A 21,062-nucleotide genomic window follows, 5' to 3' on the forward strand; every position below is an offset into this window, starting at 1 on the left:
AGTGAGGTCACAGCCAGAGTAGCCTTAGAGCACCATGGAGAATAAACACCTGTTTCTAGGCGGCATACAACACAAATATACTCACTAGTGTTCAGAATTAGAGACCTCTAACAGCAAAGTAGTCAACAACAAAACACTTTCCAAGAGACCTAACTGCAAATCCACAATTAGAGGCCTCAATCAACCATGACAAGAGGGAGTGCCTAAATTAGAGTCTGATGCACACTGGGACAGAAGGTCAAGTGGTGGGACACAAAATATATAAGAGTTGTTGGTCGAGAAGTAATGACACACTGGACACCAACCAAAAGATAAGCCCACCTCAAAATGAGAATCTCAAGAGACATCACCACCTTCTGGGGATTCGCAAAAACAGAATATCCAGTAATAACCTTCAAAGGTGCACGGCATAAAAGACAAGTCACACCAGACATAACACAAGAATAGCTCCAGAAAAAAACATGTTAAAAGAAACCCAAATGGGGTACACGTGGCTGTGAGGTTACAGCACTAGCACAGCAAGTCTTGAAGTCTACACTGCGAGTTTGCATAACTACAAGAGAAAGTAAATAACCTTGTGGAAGAGGTTATGCATGGACTAAGTCTAACTTTATAAACTATGTTCATGTTACCAACTCCAAAGGGGTGCATACAGACCACCAATTCAATTCATGCCAGGGGAAGGGTGAGAGTTGAGCTTGGGGAGCAATAGTACAGAAAAACAAAGGACTAAAAGGGGCTTAAAGTGCGAGATGTAAAAGACCTTTAGAGTTACTCAAATTTGTGAGGTTTCCAACTTGGTCATTTGAAACAGAATTAAAACAAATAGACAAAATTGTTCTGAGATCACTCATACCATACGCTAGGATATGTGACAGCATATGAAAAATTACCCCCAATTAGTGGAGAAACCTGCCACTAGGTTTCCAAATCAACAGCCAAATTATTTACTTTTTCAAGCTTACTTGTTAACAAACTAGTAAACCAGGGTGTTTTGAATGAACAACGCAGCACCTGTTAACATTCATCCCAGTCCCTCGCCTCCCTTAACACAACATTTATACTCACAGGTCCTGCTCCACCTTCTTGTCCAGTGCACACTCCAGGTCTGTGACGAGCATCTTCTGGTAAAGATCCTGCAGAGCTTGCCTTGATGTCCAGACCTCCGTGGGACCTAGTTTGGAATCTGACCACAGACAGAACAGAATCAAATATGTCACTTTTCCATCCAATAATGCATTTAACTCTTCACTGTAAAGTACAACATATATTTTCTACAACATGCAATAGGGTGCACAAACTAAATGTTGTCACAAGCACATTATACTGCATTGGGAGAATGTGATTACATGCCATAGGTGCCACTGGCACCTGTAGCTTCCAGTCACTCTGTGCTAACTTCCTCTTCATTTCAGCTTTTTCCTAATGATGGACCAATAGCTTTTCTTAGATTTTTCCACCTGGAAATAATGAATAAGCTGGTACCAATTCAAGGAAGTGGCGCAAAGAGGGCTGTTACGGCCACAAAGATGGGAGGGGAAGAAAACACTTTCAGATAAACAAAAGTTAACTTATTTTGTACTAACTCCTCTTTCAAGACGACATACAACTTTTCCCTCTTATGCAGCATTTCCTCTATATCCATGGTGGCTTGTTTATTCACACTAGCATTACGTTTCAACTGTCTTTAGTACTGCTACATCCGTTTGTAATCCTAAAAGGTGATTCAACAAAAGAGAGATCCTGTTGTTCAACAAGCAAAATGTGACTGGAAAAAACTGTCAAAACTAATATGGGGCATTCACAATGGTTTTTGACCCGCTGCATCTCAAACTTCAGTAGTTCAAGGCCAAATATAGCAAAGAGCGGTGTTGATATGTCGAAAGTGACTACAGTTTACACCCTCAGAAGTCAAACACTAGCAAATGAAAAACCTGCAAACAAAAGAGTGCCCTAACAAAAAAGTTGTCTACATTTTATAGGAACATGGCTCTCTATATACTTTATCAAAGTAAGGTATAGTGTGCACAGTGTCCAGTGGAACCCCAAAGGTAGGCAGAGGTAAAAGTAGATAATACCTTATCTATTTGTGGTAGTGTGGGCAAGCAGTAGGGCTTAATCAGATGGTAGTGTTAAGCATGTGTTGTACACACTCAGGCAAGAAATGATGTCACACACTCAAAGACTGAACTCGGACCACTTTGTTTGTATAAAAATATTATTTAGTTGTATTTATTTTCTAGAACCCTGGCAAAGATAAGTGTAAATGGTACTTTTCAAGGCAGGGTTACCAATACAAGCAAGCTGAATGAAAATGACTGTTACAGGTTTGTAAATGCTTTGAATACAGTTGAAATTACTGTTAGATTACTTTTGATTACTTTGCAGATTTTTTTAAGTTACTTTTTCTACTCAGTGTGATATGCCTAGAGAGAACATAAGCAAATCAGTTTTTGTATATTTGCAGTTTTAGAGTTCCATACAAACCAACTCCACACTTAAAACAATTTTCAAAGAAAAGCAGTCAATGCAATACTACAGGAGGGAATGAAGTCATCGGTTTACAGGTAAGTACTTGGTTGTGGGAGTTGGATTTCTGGGGTTAGAACCAGAATTTCCCCAGGGTCGAGGATGCACTCAAATTACCCTCAGCGGCTCTAGGGCGGTCAGGTGCACAGTGCTGAGGCCCAATGTTATGCAATGGGGGATAAGGGGCATCCGGTTGGTGGCTGCTCACAAGCAGGCCACAAGGTTGTGGAAGCAAAGCTCCTGGTGTTAGGCAGAGGGCAAAGGGGGATCCGATTTAGCACACAAGGTAAACCCACAGCGGCACAGGGCCAGCCAGGAGCAAGGTGCTGGTTTGGCGTCAGGTGCCCTGTTGATTTCAATGGGGATTCTCCGGTTTCAACAAACGCTGCATGCTCTGGGATGAAGTTCTTCTGGAGGCGAACACCGGGTTGAGAGGTAAGTTGGGATGCCTTGGGGATGCTGGGACAAGGTCGGTTGGGCCACCCAAGGCCGTGGGACTGCGGGGGTTTCTTAAGGCGTCATGTTTTTCTTACCGGTTCCGATCGCGGGGATCCTCCGGAAAGAGGCTGCAGGCGTTGGTTTGAGACTCGAGGCAGGTCATGGATCACCAGATCCCAGGTAGGCATCACCGGGGAGACCTCCTCGTGGTGGTGGGCCACTCGAGCTCGGGCCGTAGGGAGCAGAGTGGTGCAGACTTGCAAATTTGGCCAGAGCCAATGTCTGTGGGTGAGCAAACTCGGTGCTCACGAGGACCAAGTCTTCGATTAGGAAGGCAGGGCAGGTCCTTCAGGGTCTTGGGGGCTTCTGGCTGCAGGACACACCAAGGTTTTGCTGGAGCAAGTTAGAGGTTGGGACAGGCCGGTAGGGCTGGGGACAAGTCAGTTGGTGCCCTCCTCTTTCAGCACTGCTTCTAAGGTCCTCCTTCTCTTGTTTGTGGAGGCAAGGTTTGCGGTTACCACTAAATACTTGATTTAGGGGCGTTACAGGTAGGTACAGGTCGGGACCACTGGGTCCCTTCCTTGGGGTTGGTGCACTACCTATTATGCCAACCTCCAGTGGGAGGGGAGAATAAGACTCACTCTGGTTGACTGGGTCCGCCCCATCTGCAAAATGGCAGGGGACTGAGAGTTGTGCTTCACCTCGCCTACCCCACCCGAGGGGTGGATTGGCAAAGGTAGGCACACCTCTCCTCCGGACTTGGTTTTCCCACCAATTCTCCCACACAAAGTGGGGGTCAGAAACGGTGGGGGCCAGTTGCTGGTAGCAGCAAATGGCTGGGGCAACTCACAAAGGCGGCAAGTCTTTGAAGCTTCCCCTTTGTGGACCCTGGGGGAGGATGCTTGGTACCTCGATACAGGATGTACACTGTTCAGGACCCCGAGAGCGGCAGGCTCTCGACCCAGGGTTCCAGAAACAGGTCTGGTGACGACAGCAGCTGGAAAGCAGCAACTCAGCCAGGACACTAGACCTAGGTCGTTCTCCAGGGGGCATCTCAAAATAGGCCTCTGAGGACATTTCACGTTTAATACCAAACTTCCCAGTTTTCAGTAAAGCCATTATGGTGCTGTGGAGTTCATGAGGACAAACATCCAGCATCATATACTCTTAACGGCACTACTGCACTTACAATGTCCAAGAATTGGCTTAAGACACTGTAGGGGTACAGGGCTCATGCATCTGGTATAGTGCACCCAGCTAGAGCGGTGGCTGAGTTATGCCAGGGCAGTGGGTTGTAGGCATGGCACACAGGGATGTGTGCCATGTCGACGTCACTTTTTTCTGCACCAAAACACGCAGCCTGCAAAAAAAGGTGGGTGTGTGTATTATATATTAATTCCCAACTATAGTGGGTGTGTGTGTGTATATATATATATATATATATATATATATATATATATATATATATATATATATATATATATATATATATTCACTGAAAAAACCATAGGTTTCACACACGTTATAGTTAGGAATTAGCATTTAAAAAACCTTGCAAATTCACTGAAAAAACCATAGGTTTCACACATGTTATAGTTAGCGGAAATTTTACTGATAAAAAACCAATGAAATTCCCCCGTTATAGTTAGTGCAGGCAACTATAACTCACGCAACCGCAATCCTCTGCTGATGCTAATACTGTATTTAGACACTTATTTGCCCATGTCTTCTTCCATACATTTTTAGCTATACATATATTACAAATATTTTTTTTTCATAAAGACACATATGTCATCAGCAGAAGATTGCGGTCGCGTGAGTTATAGTTGCCTGCACTAACTATAACGGGGGAATTTCATTGGTTTTTTATCAGTAAAATTTCCGCTAACTATAACATGCGTGTTAACCTATGGTTTTTTCAGTGAATTTGCAAGGTTTTTTAAATGCTAATTCCGAACTATAACGTGTGTGAAACCTATGGTTTTTTCAGTGAATTTGTACGGTTTTTTAAATGCTAAGTTACTTTACGCCATTCGTGGCGTGCACGCCCACTTAACGCAGTTCGTTCCGTGCGCGCACGGTGCGCTTCGCGCACCGTGCGCGCACAGTGAGCACGCGGTGCGCTTTGCGCACCGCGCGCCCACTTTACGCAGTTAGTGCCGTACACGCAAGGTGGGCACGCGGCACCGTGCGCACATGGAGGACATATTATGCGCTTCCTTGTGATAGGTAATCTGTTAAATTTAATTTGTAAGTGATGACAATAATACGCCATGCACAGAGAGTGTTTTTTTTTTTTTTTATTAAAATTTTTAGCGTAAGCGCACCGTACGCGTACGGTAAGCGTAATCGGCGAAATTTTAAAAAAATAAAAATTTACCGTTTTTGGCCTTAGGGGATCTTTGAGGACTCAACTAACATGGCTATGTGCAGGGGCGCTGTCTAAACAGCCCCTTTATATGTTTTTTGCCTTTGTTTACAGCCCCCCCCCTCAGAGTGCGAGATAGAAAATGGCGGCCGCCGCTTCCTGGTTTCGACCGATTCGAATGTTTACTTAGATGCAACAGCCAATCAGAATCGCGCTCGCGCACGCCACCGTACGCGTACGGTAAGCTTACGGTAAGCGTACCGTAAGCTGGCTCAGATATATATATTGATTTAAAGGCTATTTTCTCAGAATCTACTGAACAGATTTACACCAAACCTACAAAAGGCACTTCCTTGACCTGAGGACTACCTCTCTGCCAAATTTCTAGTAATTCTGTTCAGCCGTTCGGGCTGTAGCCCTGTCTAAAGGTCCTATGGAAAAATGCATGGGAAAAACGCGTTTTGGGACCCCCCTTTTATCTCAGCCCCCGCCTGACGAATCCCCCCGAGACTTTCAGGGTAGGAGCGGAGCGTAGCGCCCCACCTATTTTGAGAAATTCGCGAGGATTCGTCGACCGGCGCCAAAGTTATTCAAAATAGAATGTTGCGGATTTCCTATGGAAACAGGGTCCTAACTATAACTACCTACTGGCGACCGCCAGTAGGTAATATATATATATATATATATATATATATATATACACACATACATACATATACACACACACATATACATACATACACACACACGCACAAACACACACACACACACACACACACACACACACACTCTAAGGGTGGCACAATAAGTGATACAGCCCTTAGAAGCCTTCCCTACAAGGGACTTACACATGGCCAAAGAGTTGCCAATTGGGTTTTGCAACTGTAGGGGAAAGAACATAGGCCCTGGTTGGCAGGAACCCAGGGCACACTCAGTCAAACTACATCAACTGTTTCGTAAAATTGGGGGCAACCATGCAAAAAGATGCACTTTCCTCCACCTTAGCCAGCACTCTTTTTGGTGGACACTAACTGAACATTCCTCAACTTATTAATCTACATAGGCACCAGGCTGGTTTTTTGAAAGCTTTCTGCAATTGAATCTGTGTACTGGCAAAATGTCATCCTACCTACAGACATGACGGCATTTTGAGGCACATAAGTGACACCCCTGCACGCTGACATCAGTTTATGCCATGACCATTTTCTGTACCCTGAGTGGTGCAGCATTAATGACAAATTGAGAATGTCAACAGTGTGCAACATTAACTTGAAACCTTATTACAACCTAAACGTTTATTCACCAGGACAGCGAGGGGAGTAAGTAGTTCGGAATCTGCAGTTCGAGTCTCCACAAGAACAGCATTACTGAAGGGAAGTAACTTATTCTTTTCTGATTGATTCTGCGAACAGCAGATTCCCTCACCTTGTGAATTGTTGCTAAAGCAACACCCCCCCCCCCCCCCACCACCACCACCACCACCAAGGGATGAGTTTGAAGAGTAGGCTTTACTGCAGGAAAATGTCCTACCTTTGAACCCAAGAGTGCATAAGGTAGTGCATACTGAAATTATGGACAGATGCTCACAGGGCAGAGTGGAAGATGTCCAACACAGGAACACCAGAAGCCAGGGTAATAAATAGCAGCTTAAGGCCAGGAGAAATACACCCAAACGCAGTCATAAGTATCCTTTTCGGGCCAAGAGTAACACAGCCTGATGCAATGGACAATCCATTGCAAAGAGGTCCTTTTCTGGACCACATTTCCTTTCATCACATCAGCGAATCCAACAAAAAAATTGATCATCCCCTCAATATGGGGTACTGGTTAGTCCTATTCAGGTAAAAACATATTAAAGTAAAAACTCAAGGGACCGCTTAGGATACAGCTAGTGAAGCCTAGTGATTGATTACCCCCAAATAAAAAGGTTAAACCACTTTTGGAAGAAAGGATGAGTTCATCTAAAGGACAAATTTGTCAGGTAACAAAGGGGTATATGCGGAGACAACTAATAATGCACTGATGCGATGTGGAGAATTAATTACAATGAGAAATACAATAGGGGAGCCATGAGCAAGATGGCTGCTCTGTAACCTGCTCCACCGGAACTTTCCCCAAACACACATACTCAGAATGGGGGCTTCAAACCACAGAAAAGAGCCCCGAAAACCCAGGAAACGAGAAAGTTCGGCACATGGATGCTACATGGGAGAAGAACTCACTCAGTCCCATTACTCGCTGAGCAGGACCTAAGGAGTTATCCAACCGCTGGCGACAGACACTCAAGGCAAGCACCGCTGCTACACCCCACCACACAGCAGACTCTAGCTGAGTGCAGCAGTGAGTGTTGGCGTCCGAGTTTAATGCTACAATCCTCCCTCAAGTATGCACGTGGACCCATCCAAGCCTGGTTTCCTTCTGAGGAGGCGCCACTGCAGACCAGCTCACCTCACCTGCCAGCCCCATTGGGGCCTTAGACTACTTGACTACACGACAGACAAAAAGTGGGTGACAAGGGGGGGGTGGGGGGAGGGGCCAGTGCTGCTGCAGCTTACCACGGCAAGCTGCCTCTCGCCCCTGCGCCCGTGTGGAGGCTCCCCGTGGCTGGGCTCATGTGGTGTCTACCACCTGTAAGGAAGCCGTGGAACAATACTGCCTCGTCCATCTCCTTCCAAACACTCGAAGTGCCTAGGTCAGCATAGAGGGGGGCGGGGGGGTTGGTTGGTGCCGCTGCACTACTTTCTCTGCGGTAAGCCGCCCCTATACTCCACAGGTGCACCTATGAACGGGCATGCACAGGAACTCCGCTGTCCCAAGTGGCGCAACAAACAAGAGATTAACGCCTGCCCGGCTGTCACTCAAATAGGGGTTACTTTGGATATCACACACATCACTGGCGCCATCCCCTTTTCTAGTTCATAAGTGTTAACCTAGACAGCTGGGCTGACCCACAACACTTGGCATGAGAGAACCATCTTGGATTAGACACTAGCCCTAATGCAGTCATAATAAAACAGCGAGCCACCTTCAAATATCATCTACAGGTAACCCCTATGGTGAAGGTACAAAGATCCATTACACTGAGGACAGACACTCTACATGACAGGGAGAGTATATTCACTGACACAACTACTCTTAATGAAGAAGGGGGAAGAGGTCACAACAAGTAACTTTTTCCAAAGTTGGGCCTGGTGCCAACGGTAAACTACAGATGGGAGCAATGGCTGGGGAGCAAGCCATCACTATAAAGGCATGCATGAAAGAAATCAAAAGCTCAATGCGCACAGTGGAAGTGTCCTCTACTGATAAAATGAGTAAAATCTAGACTTGACAGAGACCAGGATAACACTGAAAGTAAAATTCTACAAATCCCCTGACTGGGGCAGGCAAGGTGGACCCTCCAAAGAAAAGTCACAGACCAAAAGAACCACAGCAGGCGGAACAATATCTGTTTGTACGGCATACCCTAAAAGGAAGGAGATGCCATCCAGGGCTTTTTGTGTACCTTTCTTCATTGCTTACTCATTAAGAATTTACAGATCCCCTTGGAATTTGAAAGAAAACACAGGATAAAATAAGGGGGGGGGGGGGGGCGATTGTCCTTGGCCAATTATAATGTGTCTTTTGCGCCATACACAAGCCCAACAGATCCTAAGACCTCAGCAAACTTGCCACAGAGATCTGGGACACGACCTCATCCCTCATCCTGGATGTCATCTGCCTCACAGAGATCAGGCTGAACCCTGCCTTTGTGCCAGACATCGCCACACCTTTAGGCTACAAAATAACACGCAGGGACAGAATCAACAAACACAGAGGTGGAATTGCATCCACTAGGACACCATACACTGTACAATCTTCTCAGACGACTCAACCCCAATATTGGAGCATCTCAAATTCCAACTTCGCACAGATGAAAAAAGCACCATTAGAGGCACCCTTCCACACAGACCACCGGGACCACGTCCCAGCTTCTGCCAACGCTAGCCACCAGATCGCATCGCCCCAATCACCATCAACTCCGAGCACTACATCTTCCTACGTGATCTTAACTGCCACCTGGACGACCCAGGCGACAACAGCACAACCAACCTCCTGGAAAACATGAGCAACATCGGCCTCAAACAACTTGTCACGACCCCACCCATGTCGCATGACACACGCTCAACCCTACAAAAAGTACATTTCACCTTCTCAGGATCTTCCAACACTGGCACCAGGACTGCCTCATCGCTCCAGGAATTTAGGAAGAGACTCAAGACTTGTCTGTTTGAATTAACAGAGCACTGCGAAGCAACTAACAACTCCAGCGCCTTGAGGCCCTCACGGGTGATACAACGCTGTTATAAATACGGACTGATTATAAAACTTGATTGATAAGACTAGCAAGTCAACATGGCCCCTTCACCTACAAGGGAAGTTGATTAGCGTCCTCTGCAAACTTTTCCTATGAAACATATGTGCTCCGTCGAAAATTCCTCTCTGCCCCTTACTGGAACAGAAGGGGGATTGGGTAGGGATTATGTGGTCTGGCCACAATGATCCTGGCTATTGACAGATCGACCTGAGAATTCACAAAACCTTAACAACTGGAGGACCTTTTAGACTCATTAGACCATGCCTCGATGGATACAACACTGCGCCCTCCACCCACCTAGATGCCAGTGCGGAACTCCACCATCCTTAAGATTTGCGTCGCTCCCAACGGAATGATGGGCATTAACATTTGCCATGTACCCGCGGCTCCCCAAAGGATGAGAGGTGCCCACCCGCCGACCAGAATGCCAAGGTACAGGTTAAAATCACGATCTACCCTCAAGCCATGATGTGACTCATGAAATGCTGAGGGCAGACACTGATAAATGCCTCCAGCCCTTCACTGACTAAGGACATTTTCAACAGTCCAGGCTGTACATGCTTCTAACTCACCCTTAATTCAATCAAGTATTGACAGTAACATAGCCCTGGCGACGACATCCTTATAAGGACTTCCTTCCAGTCACGAGGTAAGGTGACTCCTCCTTTCGGTAACAGGCATGGGTATCGACTCCATTGTTAGATTGTTTCACCACAGAGAGTGAGAACGGCGTAAGTAAGTGTACAATAGAGATATCCATGTGTATGTATATAAAGTGAAAAACTACAACAGCAAGAAGTGACCGGGGAGGTGGGTGGGCGCATGTGAATCTACAGCTCTACATGGCCAGAACAGATGCTTACTGGGTAAGTAACTTCCGTTTAAGGCATGTATGCTGTAGATCACATGCTCTGCACTGAATATAAAGCTGTATACTCCCAAAGCGGTGGCTAACTAGTAGCTGTTGTAGTTGTTTGAAACAGTGTTTTGAGTACGGCCTGGCCTGCACTGGCTTGCTGCTTTGCTAACATATCTACACAATAGTGTTTGGTGAATGTGTGCGGTGTAGACCATGTTGCTGCCTTACAGATGTTGGCTAGGGGAATATTCCCCCAAGAAGGCCATAGTAGCCCCTATTTTGCGAGTGGAATGTGCTCCAAGTGGTACGGTTAAAGTTCTCTTTGCTTTCATATAGCACGTTTGTATACATTTGACAATCCATCTAAAAATGCTTGATTTAGATATGGGATTGCCCTTGTGTGGTGGAGCAAAAGCAACAAAGAGTTGCTTTGTTTAGCGAAAGTCTTTTGTTCTTTCTATATAATAAAGTAAAGCTCTTCTAACATCAAGGGTGCTTAGAGCTCGTTCTGCCTCTGAATCAGGTTGAGGAAAGAACACAGGCAACTCAACTGATTGATTTATGTGAAAGGCAGACACCACTTTAGGTCACTATTTACTGAGGGAGGGTGAGTTACGTGGAGCGGAACATCTGCCTTTACCACTGTTTCCTCTATATCCTCCTCTGAAGAAACCTCTTGTGGAGGATTCTTTCCTTTATACGAGGAAGTACTGCCGTCTAAAGATGTATTTTTGGAGCCAGGACGGTAAAAGGAGCGACTAAAAGAACCACGGTTAGGAGACTAATGCTCCCATAGATTTGGCTAACTCCGTATCTTTTTTCATCTTTTCTAAGGCCTGATCTACTTTAGGTCCAAAAAGGTACTGCTCATCAAACTGAGTTTCTGGAATAAACTGTTGAACTTCTGGTTTGAAACCAGAAATGTTTTAACCAAGCGTGTCTCCTGAGTAACACACTGGTATTAATTTATCTGGCTGCAGTGTCATCGCATCTAAGGTGCATTTAATTGATGAATTATAGATGAGCTTCCCTTCTTGTACTAAATCTTGTGCTTTAGCCTGGAGTTCATTTGGTAAATATTGGAGAAATTGCTCCATTTCATCCCAGTGAGCTCTATCGTATCTGTCTAAAAGGGCTTGGGTGTTAGCAATATGCCCGTGATTTGCAGCTTGGGCAGCTACTCTTACCAGAAGCATCTAGCAGCTTAGATTTTTGTCTAGAGGGGGAGCATCTCCAGAGGTTTGTGAATCAGCCCTTTTACGAGCGTTAGAAACCACTAGGGAGTCTAAAGGCAACTGTACTTTAATGTATACTGGATCAGGTGGAGCTGGTTTGTACTTTTTGTCTATTCTCAGAGTGAGAATTCAAAGCTCTGACAGGATCTTTATATACATCATCTACATGTCTCATCATGCCTTTTAAGCATGGGGAGAGACCGGGTAGACCCGTGTGTGCGGGCTAATGTTTCAAATAAGAAATCTTCCTCAAGTGATTCTTTGTGAAACTGAACTCCATGGTACTGTGCAGCTCTAGCCAACAGTTGTAAATACCCTACATCCTCATCAGGAGGGGAAGGCTCTGCAGGGTAAAGATCTGGGTGATTATATGTAGGCTGATCAAAATCGTTAATACCTACTGGTAACGGATTATCTTCCTCATCTACATCATCTTAATTATCTCCGTCATAATCATCAGGCTGCGAGGGTGGGGAGTCCTGTGGTGTAGTAGGCAGTGGCTCTAGTGTAGGAGAAGGTGGTGGTGTAGGGGAACGTATTAGGAGAGGAGGGGAACGTATTCGAAGAGGAGGAGAAGGAGGATTAGTCCCAGTATTCTTTTTCTTCAGTGGAATTGTATATGGAATGTCCTCAGATTCTGGTTTATGCTTTTGAGGCAGTTTAGTGATCAGACATCCTGTATCTGGATTGAGGTACAATTCTTTTTGTCTGGGATCTGTTTTGGGAGGTGGAAAGTCAAAAATCTGATCCTGTGTTCTAGGAGGAACGTCTTTCGATTTCGGCACAGATGACTTCGGTACCGGGATATATTGCCTGTTCGGTGTGGAAGGTTTCGGCTCCGAAGACACTTTGGGTTTGGATGTCAAGTGTTTTGGCTCGTTAGAAATGGGATTTCTGGTTGGCTAAGCCTTGCGCCCAAGCCAGGCAGAAACCACCACTAGTCAGTGCAAGGGTGTTACACGCTGAAGATAACCCCAGCTCACCCCCTTGGTAGCTTGGCAAGAGCAGTCAGGCTTATCCCTTAGGCAATGTGTAAAGTGTTTGCGCAACACACACACACACAGCAGCAACGCACTAGGCACACCACAAAAGAAACTCCACTCAAGGTTATTTAAAATTGCCTTTGTATTATCCAAAAGACATTAGACTCATAATCACACATTTACACTGTGCCAACTGGCACTAGGCAATATTCACAGTGGACGATATATAGGACAGGGCCAATTGGGCCACTGTCAGAACCATCACAAAACACAAGCAGCAAATGTAAAACACAACCAGTAACTACTGGCACAATAGTGACCTCAGCATTATCACATTTGGCATAAAACACATTAGGCCCAAACCTTGTTAGCATAAAAACATTACGCAATAGGCATCATCCTAAAACATCATAGCATGACAGACATCACAAGCATAAACATATTATGCAATAAATCGCATAGCAATATCTGTATGCATAAACACATTATGCATAAACATCACAGTAGGCCCAAACCCTTATAAGCATAAACACATTATGCATTCTCAGTAGGCCTCATCCTAAAACCTCATAGCATGACATTAGGGCCCATTAGCAAATTCTGTAGGCATGAACACCTTATGCATAAACATCCTACCATATCCACATTATGTATCAACACAGTAGGCATAACATTAGGGTCTTGCGCCCTACCAATCCTGTGGCACCCACCATGACCTCAGGCCAAATGGCCTTCCTCTGGGGCCCAATGCCTCTTTGTCCAGAATGTCAGGGCTCTGCTGTAGGACCTTCCACTGGCCCTCTGGCTGCTAATGCAGCAAACGCAAAGTGCGTACCGCGCTGAGGCAGAGGAGTGTATCTCACTCCATCATGAACACCCGAATGAAAATGCCCCCCGAAGCGCCCAGGACCAACTGACTACAAAAAGGAATGCCCCAGTTTCTGCTGCCATCTACCGGCGTGTCAGCTGGGCCAACTTAGCCCGGGGACACCACTGTGCTCTGGGGCAGCCCGTCTCCGGGACTCCTAAGTATCAAATGGCCCAAACGTTGCAGCTGCCCGCAACTGCAGCGCAGCTGGGAACAGCCCTTTTTTGGGCTCCTCCGGGGGCCTTCACCGGGCACCAACGATCCTCCTGACTCAGCCCCCACTCATCAGGGCTCGACTTCTGGACTCCTCCGGTCCGTGCTGAAAAGAAAAAGGCCCCAACGCAGCCCCACTCACCAGGGCTTCTCCAGGGATTCCTTCTGGCTGGAGGGGAAGGCACTAGCAATGTGCCTCCACCGGCTCCTTCCTTGCAGACTCCCTCTGGCCAGACTCTGCGGACGCCTGGGACCACATGCAGGGCTCCCACCGCGGCTGCGGGAGCTCTGCCTCTGAGCAGGCTGACGCTGCATCGCCTCCGGCCGCGCTACTATTGGCTGGCAGTTTCCTTTTCCCGGCTCCGCCCACAGTCCGGCACGATGCCCGACTTCCGGGCCGGCTGCAGAGCTTGTCCTTTCCTCCCAGTAAATGCAAGGCGGGCTCCCGCTCGTAACAGGTACCAAAAGCGGGATAGGCCCCCGCCACTACCGGACACCAGTGCAGGGTGGGCTCCCGCCTAAAGAGGCAGAAAACAGCGGGGTGGGCTCATGTTCACGAAACCCAAGTGCAGGATAGGCCTTAAATGAAGAGTGCAAAGTGCGGGGTGGGCTGCTGCTCGATCCCTGCGTCGTGCAGGGGAATCCCCACAACGGGATTCCCTCGGGACGCCTCTGCAGCCTAGCGCTTCAGAGGCCAGGCGCACCTCTACTCCTGGATATAAAGAGTAAGCGCTCTCCAGGCACTAGAGTCCTCAAGGTCCAGGGAACACAGCTGTGCCCAGGCAGGCCAGCACACAAGGCCCTCCAGCAGGGAGGCAGTCCCTCGTGTCGGTTCCTCCTGGGGCCCAGCAGCAGCAAGTCGCCTGGAAGCACAAAGCACAACCTTTTCATGGGGGTCACAGCCCCAATATTTATACTAACATTTTTTTCGTCTGCCCTGGCACAGGGCTTGGGGGGTGGGGGGGTGGGAACCAGTCTTAACTGGTTCTGGGGAGTGCGAGGCACTTTGTCTACAGAGCTCCTCTTCCCCTTTGTCAGGTGAGGGCTCGTCATCAGACACCACAGGGGGGTGGAGCCAGCATTCACATAGGCAGGCACAGACCTGGTCAGGGGACTACTCCTCCCACTACCCAAATGCAGATGTCCCATTCAGCCTAGCGCGGACTCACCCTGCCCCTCCTGGAGCCACACACACCTCACCACCCCCTGTCACTCCAAAGGCAGACATGTAATCCACATCAGGCAGGTAGACACACACATAGCACACAGAAATGCTAACTTCCAAAAGTGGCATTTCTAAAATAGGTATAATAAATCTGCGCACACCATTGCGTAGCATTTATCATCATTATTCTAAATATACCAAACTTGACCACGCCGCTCCTCTCGTATCAGGAATTACCACTGAAACACTCATCAGGGAATCCCCAATGCATTCCTATGGGAGGGCAGCCTCACAGTAATGAGAAACCAAAATGGCTGTTTGTCACTACCAGGCCATGTCACATACATTAGGGACATGTCCTACCTTTCACCTACAATGCACCCTGTCCATAGGGCTAGTTACGGCCTACCTTAGGGGTGACTGACATGCAGTAACAGGCATTAGCCTAGCCAATAGGTCTCGCCTTTGGGACATTATAAATGTTTAGCCATGCAACAGTTGATGTTGCACCAAGGATATTGTGCTGCATAATTAAATACTTATAAGGTCCCAAAGGCGAGACCTATTGGCTATGCCAATGCTTGTTGGTAGGGGGGGTGAGGGGGGAGGCATTGTGGGAGGGGTAGCTGTAGATGTATACGTTTTTCAGGCTGTGCTCGGCACTAAACCCCCCCCCCCCCTTCATGGCCACGCCCCCTCACACAGTGAGAAAAATTCACAAGTTGACAGGTCTGCAGCAGCAGTTCAAATTCATCTCTTCCAGCAGCAGTGCAGAGGCTAATTTCTCATGAAGCAGAGGGAACGCGTTACTTACCTGTAACTGCGGTTATCCAGTATTGGTATCTTTCATAGATTCACATGCCTGAATCATTCCCCGTCGTCGGGATGGGAGTCCCCGGTATATAACAAAGCAATGTCTTAGTAGACATATAGAGTAATAGGCCCCAAAAAGGCCTCATCTTAGTTACATATCCACGTCCTTATGTAAAAAATGACCAAAGTTGGGCAAGTAGCCAATCAGCTAGCACAACCCTCTAGAACCTTCCTGGAAGGAGCTCTAGTCACTCAGATTTTCGTAAGCACAGTGCTAAGTAGTTGTATCACTGAGAGATCCAGGCGAGCCCTCCCAAGGGAGGTGGGAGGGTTGCATGTGAATCTATGAAAGATACCAATACTGGATAACCGCAGTTACAGGTAAGTAACGCGTTCCTTATCCAGTATTAGGGTATCTTTCATAGATTCACATGCCTGAATCACAGTAGTAAGCAATAATAAGCACATTTCGAAAGGTACAGTAAATATACAGCCACTAGATAATAACATATCCATGTGAGAAGTATAAGCACTAGAAAACAATGACACAGCCAATGTATACATCACAGTGTAGGGTGACCAGACGTCCCAGTTTTCCCAGGACGGTCCCCGTTTTTGGAGAAGTGTCCCCATGTCCCGACACTTTTCTCCAAGTGACTCAAATGTCCCTGTTTTCAAACAGTGTCCAGGTTAAACACAGAAATGTCCCTGTTTTTCATTGTTCCGCTTGAGCATGCACTCGCATGCTCTCTTTGCACTGTTTACGGCATGTGTTGTCACCGAGGTGAGCGCTGTAGCAAGAAGGGAAATCCTTTGAAGAGAGATATTTTACACACAGCGCCACCTACGTCATCATGCCAGCCAAAGTTTCTACTTTGGATAAAACAATATTTCTTCGTCCTGTAGCTTGTATTCATAGCCATACAAACTTTTCAGTAGCCCTTATGCATACCGTGCAAGGATTAATGCATTGCTCATTGCATGCTTTATTCATAACCAATTGATGCATGCTCTGAGTTCTCCATATCAAAGCTATGACTTGACCTTTTGACTGACCTTTCAGATCACGGCAAACTGTTTAGCTGGAAAGGACTTAAAGGAACAGTATTAACACCTGTGGAAGAGGCGAGCAGCGCTGCTCGAGCTTATTGCACTATGAGATGATACCAATGGCTAGAGTGCACTATACATACCCCAGTAAGGTAACATGACATCCCAGCAGTGACAACGCAAATGTGGGAGGACTGTGTGGTCGGCCAGCCTTTGCCACCCTTAAGACCCTAAGGCAGTAATACCTGGAGAGAAGTGTTTTTTTTTTACATTGGTCCATGGCTGCCGTTTGGCAATTTAGCATTCCGCAGTTTACCTCCCATGCCTTTCTGTCATGAGCAACTAAGCAACATTGGTGAGTTGTACTTTACGTTGTGCTGACATGCAGCTATAGAAACGAGCATTGATAAAGCTAGTAAATCTGGCGTTTGCTAGACTGTGATGTTTTATTGATTTTTGGCAACTATATGCTATAGTCCTTAAAAGTGTAAATGTAATAAAAAGTACTAATGCTGCTGTGTAAAGGAGAGGGGTGCCAATAAAAGACAGCGGATTTGTTGTCTGTAATGCTTCATCTCGGTCTGTGGAGGGAGCTGTCATTGTAGTCCTTTTTCTATGTCTATGATAGCTGTCAAACAGTCCTACTTTTATGTCGATGGTTACTGCAAACCGTAGTCCTACTTTTATGTCTATGACCTGTCCCCGTTTTTTGTTTTGAGAATCTGGTTACCCTATCACAGTGCGAAATGTGCGTAAAGAGGTAAGGATGGTGGGATGAAAAGAAGGGCTCACCTCTAATGAAACAGAGGACGGAGTACCGCTTGACCCACTGCAGCATCCTTCATGATCTCTGTATCCAGGCAGTAATGCTTGGTGAATGTATGCGGCGTCTTCCATGTGGCCGCTCTACAAATGTCCACAATGGGCACTCCTGCAAACAGTGCCATGGAAGTAGACATTGCCCTTGTGGAATGGGCACGAACTGTTGATCGCAGTGGACGCCCTGCTTGCTGGTGACAGAAGGTGATGGCTGAAGAGATCCAGCGTGAGATACTTTGTTTGGTGAGCGGTAGCCCTTTTCTAGGTCTGCTGTACGCTACGAAGAGTTGATTAGACTTACGAAACGTTTTCGTTCTATCAATGTAGAACTTCAGGCAGCGCTTAATGTCCAATGAATGTAGAGTTTTCTCCGCTACGGTTTGTGGATTCGGGAAGAAGGAACGTAGCACGATAAGTTCGTTAAGATGAAACTGTGATGGAACTTTAGCAATGAACTTCGGAGCGCAATCTTCCAGGATACATACTTAAGATCTGCTCTGTGTATTGGCTCAAACGGGTGTTTCATCAGTTGAGCCAGAACCGTATTGAGATGCCAAGCCGGTGGTACAGGTTTTATTGGAGGGAATGTTCTAAACAAACCTTTAAGGAATTGCTTAATAAGCCTATGAGACCACAAAGACGGACCTGTAGAGGATCTCCTGAAGCACGATATTGCTGCAAGGTGGACTTTAATGGAGGCATGAGCGAGACCAGATTTTGCCAGATGTAGGAGGTACAGCAAGATTTGTTCCGGGGTGGAGGAGAGAGGGTGTAATTTGTTTGCTTTGCACCAGATACAAAACCTCTTCCATTTTAATGAGTACGTTTTGTTGGTACTATCTGCTCGAGCTAGAATTTGTCTGCAATCCGGAGGAATGTCTAAGCCCTGAAACTCTCTGAACTCAGGAGCCACGCTGATAACATGAGAGATGCCAGATCCGGATGCTGAACTTGCTGATTGTTGAGCGTTAGAAGAGATGGAAACGGCTTCAACTTGATTGGCGGTTCCAGGGAGAGGAAGTGAAGTTCCGTGAACCAGTGTTGGCGTGGCCAAGCTGGAGCTATAAATATGAGTGTACAGGGCTCTGGGAATGAGGGGAAAAGGCGGAAAGGCGTACGCAAAGACGTTGCACCATGCGATCGAAAAGGCATTCCCCAGAGACCCTTGTTGGTGTGGTAAATAATTTAATTACCGGAACTTAATTTGATGCGGAAAATCTATAATAATAGCTCAGTAAAATAAGAGGCAGAATCCGTGGTATTAGAGGTTCGGAACGGGCTTTATTCCAAAATCAATTCGAATTGATGGACTCCATATTCCATCACCACGAAGGTTCAGGAAGTGAAGAACAAACTTTATTGACAAGTAATCATTTTTATACAATAGGCATTACAGTGAAACAGGTGCAGGAGGCGTAACAGTTGATAACAAAGATAAGAACATACATGCGTAACTAGAATAGGTGTAACTGGGCGTAACTTAAAGAACGTCATTGGATATGATGTCATAAATGGGTGGTTCCACGGAAGAATTTCGCAATGTCAACAGAAATACTTGGCAGAGATGCGCGCGCAGCAGCATGACGTGTGATTGACGTGCAACTAGGGGGTGAAGGGGACTTGACATTTAGCTCTACATGTGGAGACAGAAGTCTGGGGTTATGTCAACCTAATCCCAAATCATATCTAACATCCTATGTTTAAAGAACTGTGTTATCCAAAAAAGAAAGGTCTCTTAGGATAGAATCTTATTCTATACTGACTATACTGACTGTTAGTGCGTGTACAAGCGTCTAAGTGTCTACACTAGATGCGAGGGCAGAAATCTTCCATAGTAACAGGGCTATGAATTACTTGCATAAAGACAGAGAAGCCGGGCCTTTTGCTCGGTAGCTGAAAGAATGTTTACTTAAACTACTAGACAGGAATGCATTGGGTGAAGAGCGGAGCAGAGCAGATAATCTTGAAGGTGAAATACAGTTTTTGGCAAGCAGACAGGTCGAGTCAGGCACCGTTAGCCGCGCAGGGAGTAGGACAAAGTTCATGGATACAGATGCGAGCTCAGACTGGAGCTTTCAGAGGCAGAAGGCAGAAAAGGCTTGATGGCAGAATCAGGGCCTACTCGCCTGGACTGTAAGAAATGTGGGAAGTGAACCATATAAAGCCGGTGGCCTTTCATACTTAGGAATAGAGTATCCGGCCCATTCATGGCGGGTCTGAAAGAGGACATGTTGACGGTGGACGCACATGTGTTTGCGTCTTCATAACTGGAACTGGAGGAAACATACATGTACTTATGATCTATACATGAAACCGTTGGGGTCCAAGATAGGGGACATAACTGATCATAAAAATCCATATTTCCACATGGATGCCAGCTTGCAAAGTGTTGGCATTTGGCGTTTTGCTGGGTGGCGAAGAGGTCCAGAAGAGGGGTGCCCCATCGAGCAAATATGTTGCTGAGGACTATTCGATCCAGCTCCCACTCGTGGCATGCTGCCTGTCTTCTGCTCAGAGAGTCTGCCAACACGTTGTGGGCGCCTGGAACATACTCTGCTCGGAGAGAGATGTTGTGACTGAGCAGCCAGTTCCAAATTTTTTGCGACTCGTGAGAGAGTGTTCGCGAACGAGTTCCCCCCTGTTTGTTCAAATAGTGCATCGTCGTGGTATTGTCTGTTCTGACAAGCACTAGGGAGTTTTTGATTCGTGGAAGGAAAGCCACCAGAGCTAGATAGACTGCGCGCAGCTCTAGAAGATTTATGTGAAGTGCCTTCTCGGAAGGGGACCACTTTCCGCTTATCTGTAGTTCTTGAAGGAAAGCCCCCCCAGCCCTCTAAGGAGGCGTCTGTGGTGAGGATATGAGGAGCAGCAGGAAGCAAGAAAGGCAAGCCTTGAGAAAGGTTCCGGGGGCAAAACCACCACCGTAGAGTCTTTTTGATCGCCGGGGTCACCTGGATGACGAAGGACCCCGTACACTGGACCCATTGATCCGACAGCGCTTCTTGAAGGGGTCGCATATGAAGACGACAATGCGGAACTAATAGGATGCAAGAGGACATCATCCCGAGTAGGGATTTGAAGAGACGCACCGACAGCGTCTTCTTGGACATTATCCGGAGCGCCAACGACTGAAGTTTGTCTTTGCGTTCTTGAGATGGAAATGCCCTCCTTTGTATGGTGTAGAGTGTAGCGCCCAGAAAATTCATGCGCTGAGACAGCTGAAGGACAGACTTGTCCCGGTTGAGAGTCAGCACCAGAGCATTGAAAAGCGTCAGACAGGCGCTGGAAGACCTGGACACGCCTTCTAGAGATGGAGACTTGACGAGCCAGTCGTCTAGATATGGGAAGACTTTTTTTTTTTTTTT

The 21,062-nt window shown here is 46.6% G+C and overlaps 1 protein-coding gene across 5 annotated transcripts in view; it reads right to left on the reverse strand.

Annotated features, from left to right (window-relative positions):
- Positions 1-21,062, reverse strand: part of SMG7 (SMG7 nonsense mediated mRNA decay factor) — a 596,979-nt gene that overhangs the window by 464,427 nt on the left and 111,490 nt on the right. For all 5 annotated transcript variants that reach the window (XM_085601728.1, XM_085601725.1, XM_085601727.1 and 2 more), the window contains one exon: positions 1,069-1,186. In XM_085601728.1, coding sequence (XP_085457854.1) covers positions 1,069-1,186 — 118 coding nt within the window. The remainder of the gene's footprint in view (positions 1-1,068; positions 1,187-21,062) is intronic.

The sequence above is a fragment of the Triturus cristatus genome, chromosome 4_2 (genome assembly GCF_964204655.1).
Source record: "Triturus cristatus chromosome 4_2, aTriCri1.1, whole genome shotgun sequence".
NCBI lineage: Eukaryota > Metazoa > Chordata > Amphibia > Caudata > Salamandridae > Triturus > Triturus cristatus.